General features: G+C 28.9%; 1 protein-coding gene and 1 long non-coding RNA gene across 2 annotated transcripts in view; both read right to left on the bottom strand.

The window, feature by feature from the left end:
• Window positions 1–10,472, bottom strand: part of LOC111635464 (USP6 N-terminal-like protein) — a 60,784-nt gene extending 50,312 nt beyond the window's left edge. Inside the window, exons 1-3 of the mRNA XM_023380423.1 lie at window positions 9,713–10,472; window positions 8,653–8,715; window positions 5,308–5,380 (exon numbers count right to left, since the gene is read on the bottom strand). Of these exons, the coding sequence (XP_023236191.1) occupies window positions 5,308–5,320 (13 nt within the window). The 5' untranslated portion in view covers window positions 5,321–5,380; window positions 8,653–8,715; window positions 9,713–10,472. The remainder of the gene's footprint in view (window positions 1–5,307; window positions 5,381–8,652; window positions 8,716–9,712) is intronic.
• LOC111635457 lies at window positions 4,222–5,279 on the bottom strand. The gene is made up of 2 exons (XR_002758380.1): window positions 4,457–5,279; window positions 4,222–4,268 (listed from the first exon to the last, which is right to left on the bottom strand). It is a non-coding gene; the product is annotated as an uncharacterized LOC111635457 (long non-coding RNA).
• Window positions 10,473–11,462: the final 990 nt, after the last annotated feature.

Genomic DNA, 11,462 nt, shown 5'->3' with positions numbered 1-11,462 from the left:
AAAAAACTGTTTAAAAAATTAACATTGAGTGTCCAAGTCTGAAACGGATGGTCTGTGGGCCAGAGCCTCGCTCATGCGTGTTAGAGTCCGTTTCAGACTAGTATTCTGACGTCATGTTACAATATGACTGTCTTTGGCGGGATTTTTCGCGCAACTGTCATGGCGTTGATGTACAATAGTTGTTTGAAACGAACTCTACCATTTTTGTACTAGGTGGCAAAGGGCCGCACAAGAACCTCGCGGAGGCCGCAGGTTCCCCACCTAGGGTATATACAGTAGTAGAAACTCAATTAGCAGAACTTCAAGGACCAGTGGTCTATTTGAATAAATGAAATTTTGAATAAGCCAGAAGAATTTCTGGATGGTTCCTATACAATTATGAGTCCTTTGGCAAGATGAAATTGATGATATTTAAAATACTGTTAAATTGCATTTTATAATTAATCATAATTAAATAGCAATTTTGGATTTTGAAATACATTACAAAATTGTTAATTTTAGTATGTGTAATAAAGGAAGTCCTCTTTAGTTTGAAATTTGAGAGAGAAAATAATCACAACTTTGAATTATTAAGTTCTGAATTAGCTGAGATTTACATATTTCCATACAATAAGCCAAGTGCCATGTAACTGATTTAATTTATTAAGCAAATGGAATACAGCTACATATACAGAATGCTATTTTTGTTAATTAATAATTAATGATGATAATATGAATAAACTGCAGGTAAGCAGCATATGTCCAGTGAGAACCTCACAGGTTGCCAGGTAGGTTTTATAAAAAGTAAAACAGAATTCCTCAAAATGTAGCATAAATTATTTTTAAAATGATCTAAATAGTAGTAAGTTGCTCAAATCTAAAAGCCTAGAGCCCTACAATGGGTAAGGTAACACTCAATCATGTGTTACTGTAAAAGCTAAGCCATGTTGACCAGATTACAGTTGTTGTTCTCTTGTTCTCTTATATTATGAAGAAACATTGGTCTAAACAAACGAGTTAACATATGCATATCACAGTTCAGTCAGAATTTTCACTTCAAATTTCAAAGTAACTATATTTTGAACTAGCCAAATTCCTTAACATATAATCTCTATATTCTTGGCATGGACAAATAGTATAGTTACAAATTAAAAGGATTGTGAACTATCCAAGTTCAAATTAACAAAGATTTCCTGTATTACTGTGTTCATCATCAAACGAACATTTCATCCTTTCTAATTTCTCTGTATTTTGTTCCATTGTCTCAAAGTTATTCTGTATAACATGTTATTGAAAGGTTGTTTACTTTGTCTTTGGGTGAAAAATAATTTTCCAGTGATGGGAGCTCAAGGTGATTCACTGGGACTGAGGGAGTTCTGTGAGCGAGCTGAGAACAAAGGTGTTGGTTTGATGGAAGTTAGAGAGTTGGGTTACTACCAGATAGGGCATTCTAAAAAAAATTGAAATCTGTAGAATTCTATCAGAAGGTTTCTAGGATTTTTCATCAACTCAGTGAACAAGAGGTTAATTTATTTCTTACAGCATTGTTTGTTAAAGTTGAAGCCAAACCCTAGGACAAGGGTGGCCAAAACGTGGCGCATGCGCCAAACTTGGCGCATTGGACGATTACAAGTGGCGCTTCAGTCAGTTTCTGAGCAACATTGCCAGATTTGGCTTCTTTGCAATTATGAATATTACATAGAAAATTAATTTTTTATAGTCTGTCTTGGCAAGTTCATTTGTTGCACAATTCGTTGCAATCAACTTTACAGATAAAATGAGTGTTCTCCACATAGTAAATTACAGTGTGTGCATGTATGTTTATTTTCGATCAGTTTACAGGTGTCTAAATGACAGTGCTAACGTCCCACGATAGTGCTACCATCCGGACGGTCCGAAAATCGGATTGGACTACTAACTTCTTTTCCCGAGTAGTTCCTGCGACACTTGTTGACCTTTTTTTTTCTTTTCCCTGTATGATACACGATACATTCGTGTTCATGTACACCACTAATATCGTATAGAACTATTTTATACAGGTAACTACACTACAACCGCATTTTTCATTGCTTGTTCTGTGGCAAAACTGAATTTTCGTCTTATAAATTGAAATACCTATTTAAGGGGTGGCCGAAATTTTTCTCCGCCCCGGGAGGCTAACACCCACGGTACGCCACTGCGCATCTGAACTCGTCTATCAAAAAATTGGCGCATGGTATGCAAAAGGTTGGCCACCCCTGCCCTAGGACAAGGACTGTGTACCTAATTCAACCTGCTACTGTTATGAAGACTTATAGGGAGACCCTATAGACCCTATCCCAAATTTTTATTATTATAAATCAAATGAATGAATGGAAATTGATGAGATTTTCAGGAAACGTACATCCACTTATGTTGAACACATTGAGTACTGGAACTGGCTACTAGGTAGCAGAAGAGGCATGACTCAGCCCCTTTCTGAACACTGCTGTATATATGCAGATTTTCACAGAATTTGTTGAACAACTTGATGTGAAGCTGACACAATGTTACTTCCAGAAAGGTAGAGCAACTTGCCACACATCACAGGAGTCAATGGTAACAATCCAAAGCTTATTTGAGGACCTTCTCATCTCCAAGAATCACCACAATTGCTTAACTCCTTAAGCCTCAAGCAATTTTTGATATTAATGTAATTAAACATAAAAAAATACTTAAAACTGAAAAAAAAAAACGTTAATTTTGAAGAAAAAGCTTCAAATTTTATTTTCCTTTGTCTCTTATCAGCCCAAACTTCTTTTTGTTTTGTGGAACTATCTTAAGAAAAGAATGTATCATAACAAACCCACATAAATGACATTTTAGACGATAACTTTAGAAATGAGATTGAAAACATTTATAATGTAACATTGAGATGTGATAAGAACATGCACTGATGCATCATATGCCTGACAGGTGGCAGCAATCACTTCCAATACTTGTTTTGATGTGATATGTTCAACATAAGTGGATATATGCTTCCTGAAAATCTCATTCATTTCTATTCATTCATTTTAATATTTATAATAAAAAGTTTGGGTATGGGTCTATATGAATCACCCTGTATTTTCTAATGTAAATAGTACTTAGAATTGCAAGCTACTAATTTTGTGTATTTTTAATTCTAATGATCCTCCTCATTTTTTACTGTATATTTTGTGACTGTTGGGTCAACTTACCATCAGTTTTAGCTAATATGATCAACATTTGAATCAATCAACATGCTTGATTGTTAGGTTGATTTTTTTTCTTAATGTGTTTGATATGGAAATACTGTTATTTGTATTTTGGAATTACAGTTCACTCTTTTCTATAATATAGTTTGTTTTATATTATTTAATTTAACAAGATGTACATAAATTCTTATAAAGCTTTAATGAATAATTTGAATATTTCAATTATTATAATGTTTTTATAAATGGTCAAAAATTTGTCTAGTTTTTATTTTAATTTAATAAATGAAAATAAGCATTTAACTACATTTAATTTCTAAAACAAATTTTTATTTATACTTTTAATTGAAGATTATCATCCTAGTAAGATGATGATATATTATTTGACCTGTTTAGTTTTCTTATCATTCTTTCCATACTTTACTTTCATATAGTACATTCCTACTTGCCAAATAGCATTCTCGAAGTTTTTTTATTTATAATATTTCCAATAGTATGTCATTGTAATGAATCAGTTTTTGTACTTGAATAAGAATAGTATCTTGTCTTCTAAAGGAAAAATAAAATATATAAATGATATTGATAATTTTATGTTAGTTTATCTAATTTACAATATAATAATCATCTATTCATTATTTTATTATTTTAAAGACTGTGTTGAAATAAATGAAATTCAAAATCTCAATCTGATTAATGAAAAATCACAGTTAAAATCAATTTAATATGGATCTAATTCTTATTAAAAACAAAAATTATTAGAATTCAGATACATTAACATACTATTTTCTTTTAAATTAGTTTGGAAATCTAAGGTAACTGTTTCCAGAATTCATTGATATATGCAAAAACATATTGAGCTATTTATAATTAATATATTTCTGTTCCTAGATTACTATAAATATAATTATAAGTATTACAAGTATATTAAACACTTATTACATAGATAATCTATACTAGCAATAGAAATCATTGAACTTCTGAAATATTTCAGTGCTATAAACAGGACTTAACAAGATAAGGTTAGTAGATAACTATTTATAGTTAAAAAAAAACAATTGCCATTTTCTTCTTTGCTTCTGATTTCATTCTTCAGTAAACCTAGTAAATTAATTATCACTTTAATATACCATAATTTTGATTAAAAAATGTCTATTAAAAAAGTATATCATGCTGTTAAAAAATATATATACTATTGCAAAACTATTTACAAATTATTGAATAAGTAATAAAATAATTGAAATCATTATTCAATTTAAATAGATTAAAGCTGAATAATTTTTCCTTACCTTTCAATTAATCCATAATTTATGTTAATCATTCAGAAAACATTTCTATCTTCTGTTATCAGAAACTTATTCACAATATTCATCAATACTGTTATTTTCCTTTCCATAAAATGTTTATATAAAATCATCTTTAAACCTTATTTTACTACTTTTATAATGCAACAAATGTAAAACACTATTGGTTAATCAGTTTGTAATTAATAAGAAAAATAATGATTCTCATAAATTACTATATGATAATGTTTTTATAAATCAGTGATTGGGAACTGGAATAAACTACAGTTTTTCAATCCAGAGCTACATGTAATTCTCAATGAAAGTCTCAGCTATGTTTCATATAATTAAAAACAATGCTCATAATTTTTGATGATTATAACAATAATCATTCTGTTTTTGATCACTGTTTTATTTTCATTTCTTTAATACAATACTATGCACTGAAATATTTCTGTTCTGCTGTTACACAATTTCAACTAACTACATTTTTACTTGGTTAAACAAACAAAGCATATGTAATTGCTTCCTATTTCCTATTATCAGTTCCTAAAATTTTATTTTTTTTTAATTTTAGTTCAGGTTTAATGCTCTAAATCTTAAGAGTACAGGTTAAAAATTTAATTTTATTTCTAGAATTAATTCTAAAAACTGACAACAGAATAACACTTCTATATTGTTTTTATCATTAGATGCAAATAGTTCTTATCTAAAGATATCTAAAATATGAAATTGCATATTATTAATAAATCTTAAATATTCAATTACAATCAAATTCATTAAAACTGTAATCCACTAAATACAGATTAATTATGAATAAATTAACTATTTATGAAATATAATTAAAAAATACTAACTCATTTTGAACATATAGATAGTTTCTTCTGTAGTAAATTATGATAAAAAGTCTATTCTTCATTCTGTTATTACCTGTAGAAACTTTAAAATTTCAATATATACATTGTTTTATTTACTTAAATATTAAGACAAACAACAAAACAGTTTATTTTAAAAGTTAATAAAATATTGCAGCATTCTCCCCAAGAAAAATTTGTAATTAGTCAACCTACAATACTAACTGCATGATATTGCACAGCTGCATGCTATTCCTTAGAACCTCAGTTAATGACCATAAAACAATATTCTTACTATAATACTCATTAGCATAGTAGTTGGTAATCTAGTTATTTTTTTAAATAATAATAATAAATTAATTAAATATTTTTAACTGGTCAGCAAGTTAAAACTAGATTGAGAATAGCATTTTATTGTAATTTTTAAATATCATATTCAAAATTTTAAAATCTATCCAGCTTTTAATAACCTTAAAAATATCAAAAACTTTAAATATTTAATCTCTAACAAGTGTGATGAGGAAACAGCATGATATTGGGGTCACTGATTTTGATCAAACCCAGAAAGGTTATTGTGCATTCCCAATGACTGACATGTGCAAGCAGTAAGGCAAGGTACCGAAAATTAAATGCAAAAATTGAAAATGAAAATTGCAAATCACATAAAACTTTTAGAATTTCCATCATTTGTAAAGTGGCTGGTGACTCAGTGGGGGTGTGCTGGTTTCATAGCCATGAGGTTGGTGTTTCGAATCCGAGTACTTTCAATCTGACATTTTTAATCCTAAAACTATAATTTTCACTTTGTTGTTGGTACTTTTCAATTTATTATACTGTCAGAAAGAAAAACTGATTTAGTTTTAGAAAACTACAAATGCACATTAAACAGGGTAACAGAATAAAGTCCATCTGTTTCAAGTAACAAGTCAATGTCAAAAGCAATTAACAAATGCTACATAACAATACTTATTTAAAAACAAAACATTTTCTGTACATTCATGTATAGTTTCTACTTATTCTGGCAAAAAAGTCATTGTTTAACCTAAATGTGCCTATAATTGCATCTTTATTCACTAAAGAATGAAACAATGGCTTCACTATCTTGTGCTAACATCAAATAGAATAGAAATGTTCTACTGAAGAATCACTGCATGACAATATTACAAAATTTACATATTGTGAAAGAATCCTTCAAAATCAAGACCCAACTGCAGCTGAGGGTGCATCATCAATTTCAGAAGTTGTGAAGGAGGTAGAAAAAAAAAACATTAAGCTCGCTGATATTTTCGAATGTGATATGGTACAAATGATTCTCCTCCAAATTAGTTGCTGATGGAGAAGTATTTTTAAACATTAATCAAGTTTGTTTTTCCAGTGACATATGTTAATCTTCTTATTGTAAAAATCTGTATTTATTCAATGTGCACAGTGCAGAAATGTTTATTGTTTCACATGCTTCAATCACTTATCCACAAAATTGTGCTCCTGGAAGGCAAAAGATTGAATAATTGCTAATAATTGTAAAAGATTGCTAATAAAAATCTCTTTTTTTATTAACAAAATTTTATGAATTATTTTCTTGAATAATGATAATTTTGTTTATATCTAATCTTCTTCCTAAATAAATTAAAAATAAATGTTATTACAAACCCCATATGTACTGTACAGTATATGAATATTCAAAAATAATTTTTAAATAAATATAATAAATTTAAAAGTACCAACAATAAAATGAAAATTATAGTTTTAGGATTAAAAAAAATCACATTGATAGCACTGACATTCAAAACACCAACCTCATGATTATGAAACAGTCCCCACCAAGTCATTAGCCACTCTACAAATACCAGGAATTCTAAAGGTTTTAAATGACTTGCAATTTTCAACCTCAATTTTCTCATTTCATTTTGAGTACAGTAGAGCATCGATTATCCGACCCCCAATTAACCGTCACATCGGTTAACCGACCGTTCTAGTCAGCAAATTTCAAATGTCTGCTAGTGATGTAGCACTACAATATTTGGGTATGTCTTGGCTACTTTAATATTATTTTTGTTAAATTTTTGTGTTTTAGCTGGCAACACTAGCTCAACCATGAAAGGGAGCCCAGTATTTAAACGAGACTTAATTTTCTAATTATGAGTGGTTGTTTGTTTTGTGAGCAATAAAATAATTTAAAAATAATTTTTAACAATACAATAGCAACGATTATTATTTTTTAAAAAATTTTGTTATGCTTAACATCAATGAAAATTCAATGCGAAGTAGGTTAATAGCGATATACTAATATACTAATTACATGGGATATACTAATATACTATACTAATAATGTATTTTTTTCATTCTTTTCGGTTATCCGATTTTTTCAGTTATCCGACCAACCCGAGTCCCCAATTGAGTCGGATAATCAATGCTCTACTGCAGGGGTGGCCAACCTTTTTGTTTCTCTGGGCCANTTTATTATAACAGAGACTAAAGAAAATTCATTTGAAAAACACAAATATTTGTTTTATTTGGGTCTCTAATTAATAAAAAGCGACGAAACACCATTTTAAAGTGCATTTTTATTCAATTAATGTAATTATAAATAATATTAGCCGAAAAAGTAGCCAAAGCGCCAAATGATATTTTTTACGTCAAGCAAAAAAAGTAGCCACATTTGGCCCAATGTAGCCAAATCTTGCAACGTTGGAAGAAATACTAAATAAAGCTGGAGTTGTGAATCAAAGGATTATAGACTCAGGTGCGGGGAAAAAGAGGCAAAAGACAAAAGATAAAGAAGTGGAAAAGGTTAAAAACTTACGGGTCCATATTTATTTAACAGAAGATCTATTTAACGTTTCTCACTACTACATCTTTTGTCCTTTCTCATCTTTCCCTCCTTTTCCCAAATTTGGGTTTATAATCCTTCGAGTCACAACTCCAGCTTTATTTAGTAATCCTTCCGCACTCACACATCTCCAAATATTTGAAAATATTTTCTTTCCACTCAAAAATAAAATATGAATAAAGGTTTATGGATTTGTGAAACTTTTTTTTTGAGTTTATGCCGTTGAAATAAATAAATAATAAAAAATTAAAACATTTGTCGGTTTTGTTTACACGTTTATTGGGCCGCATGCAGCCCGCAGGCTGGACACCCCTGCTCTACTGTATTATGATTTACTGCTTGACACATGTCAGTCATTGGGAATGCACAATAAACTCACTGAGTTTGATCAAAATCAGTGACTTCAACATCATACCATCCCCTCATGAGTTTAAAAATGTTAAAACTTAAATATTTAGAATTTGTAAAATTTTTGTATCAATTATTTAAAGATATAAGAGTTTTCAATGCAGATTTACCTTCTTTCTTCAGCCTATATCATTTGCCATAAAAAATTTTAACTTGTGTACCATGTTTTCATTCTGTGGAAGTTAATAAGTATATATTAAATTATGTTAAAATGTTCAATGGAGAATTTTAAATACAAGATTTTTTTTAAATATGGATTTAAAAACATTATTAAATTAAAAACTTGCTTAAATAAATTTAACTAACAATATAATGAATTATTTCCTTATAAATAATTCATATTAATGAATTTTTTTAAAATTGATGAGCTCAATAACAATTACAAAATTAAATTGAAAATCTATTTTAATAATTTCATGGTAATTTACAATAAAACTTGCTAAAAAATTACATCTTAGTTATTGATTCTAGTTAGAAAAGTGCCAAAATAATAATTACATTGACATTTAAGTTCTATACAGAACTAATAACCTAAACTGTTTAATGTAAATAACAAAATTCTCATGTCAAAAATTATATAAACAAGAATTATTATTCTCTAAAGACTTTTAAAACTCATTTTTAATTTTTATTAATATGTAAATAAAAATTCACAATACTTAAAAGAAATATATACAGTACATATCCTATACATTCTGATAGAGTAATATTATTTTATGCTTTTAAAAGTTAAAAATATACTTTTAAACAGATTATTACAGCAATTAATTATTATAAATTCATTCTCAAATTTAATCAGTCTATAAAATATTCTTAGAATTTGATCCTGTTACTTGATATCCTAAGAACCAAAATGATATCATTTTTCTCTGAATTATTTTTAGACTAAAGTTTACTTAATTTTGTATACAATTTAGACTAAAGTTAAGAGTGTTATCTTGAAAAAATTTTAATTCATTAAGTGTAAGTGTAAATTATTAAATAAACTATAAATATCTTGAAGAAAAGTTTGACCAAAAGCAAGATTTGAACCTATAACATCTAACATTTGATAGATACATTAATAGTTGTCATACAAGTTCAAAGTCAAGCTTTGCTTCTAGATAGACAAGCTTTAAAAGCACAGTGTAACCATAGAAGTCATATTCTTGTTAGGTTAATAAGAAATACCTCTGTCCATGGGTCCTCTACAGCTTTCAGCTGGTCTTAACTTCTTTCTGTTAGACACTTCAAACTAAATTAAATAATTCTAATTAATAAAATATTTATGAGATGATAACTTTATCTATTATTAGATTAAAATGTGTAATAAATTAATTAAATTCTAGCCTAAAAAATAATTCAAAATACAGTACGATCCTGCTTAATGCTGCCTCACTCAACACTGATTCAATATAGTATCGTCTGCTCGAAGCCTAAAAGAAAAAGCTCAAAATTTATGCTGATTTAAATTATCGCAACATTTTATTGATTTGTACATAATACAATTATTTACAAACACGAATCAATCAGCAAAAGATGTACTTTCTTTAAATCTATGTTTGTTTGGTGCAATTTTGGAAAAAATATATCATCATGGATGACATAGGCAATATCGGCTTTGTTTGGCAAGAATTAACTGATAAATGCACAAACAAAATGTGGAAGAAGTTATGGCTGAAGGTATCCAAGAATTCTCAATGAGAAGAGCCTATTGCTGTAGGTTGATCAAACTCAACCTAGTTGATAGAGCAAGACTAGGAGATGTAGACAAACAGGATATTGAGGAGTTACTACAGGTTTCTGGTAAGAGTCTTACCAATGACAACCTTCAAGAACTGGCAGAACATGGAATTCATGTGGAACTGGAAAATACAGATTCTAAAAACAAAGAACCCAAAAAATTTCTCTACAGATTTCCTTAGTAAAAGTTTGGTAACAATAACCAAAATCATTGATCAAATTGTAGCGAATGATCTAGATTTTGAAAGGAGTGCAAAAGCAAAACGAGGCATTTTGGATACAATCTTCTGCTGCCAACATTTGCTTAAAGAAAAAAGTGACAAATGAAACTTCACAACTTTATTGCAAAAAACAAGAATAACAGAAAAGTCACAAAATGAACTATTAATATAGAAAAAATGAACTAATTAATATATTATTATGCATTTCTGTGTGCATATGTTTATATGTTATTTAACATATATTATTATACAAATTAATATCAAAATAACTTAAAATTAAGGTAAATTTTTTTTTATTTTCAGTCGCGTGTTTCCCTATCCCTATTTACTCTATGTTAAAATGATCTCATTTAACGCTGTTTTGTTTAGCGCTTTGTCATCTAGAAACGCATCCCCCACATTAAGCGGGATCTTACTGTATATCAAGAATTATTTCATTCTTAAACTTTGCAATAATTTCTGGACAAATTTTATTTCTATACATATGTAATCTTATCACTCCATATTATTCAATACTTTATAAACAAAACATTGTTCTTATAGGAGAATCTATATATATATATAAGTGGACATGTGTGTCCCTATATTTCACTTTTCCGCCAAAACTACACATCGCACATGAATGGTGTTTGTATGTGGTAGTAGCCCCAAGTCTCCATTTGTGCACTATGGTGGTTGCGTGTCAATAGCTATAAGGGTGCGGGAGATATGGGCTTGAAAGTGGTTGAAAGTGGAAGATTTTCTATTTCAATTTAAAAAATTTTTGAATTCGAATTTGTATTCAAATCCGAATTGGTTCGATTATAGAACGATTGTAAACGTTCCAGATAATTGATCAAATTGAAAATAGTTTGTTTGACTGGACGTAAAAATTCTCTAATTAGTCTGGAAACGGGGGACCTAATTCTTGCATTCTGTGAAAACGGGTAAGATTGGCTATAATGTAATTATCTTAATCTTCACTGTCGTTACTTTTT

The sequence above is a fragment of the Centruroides sculpturatus genome, unplaced genomic scaffold, assembly GCF_000671375.1.
Source record: "Centruroides sculpturatus isolate CEXI.00-Female unplaced genomic scaffold, Cexi_2.0 scaffold368, whole genome shotgun sequence".
Classification (NCBI taxonomy): domain Eukaryota; kingdom Metazoa; phylum Arthropoda; class Arachnida; order Scorpiones; family Buthidae; genus Centruroides; species Centruroides sculpturatus.
Note: the sequence above shows the minus strand (reverse complement) of the source record. Positions and strands in the feature narration are given on the sequence as shown.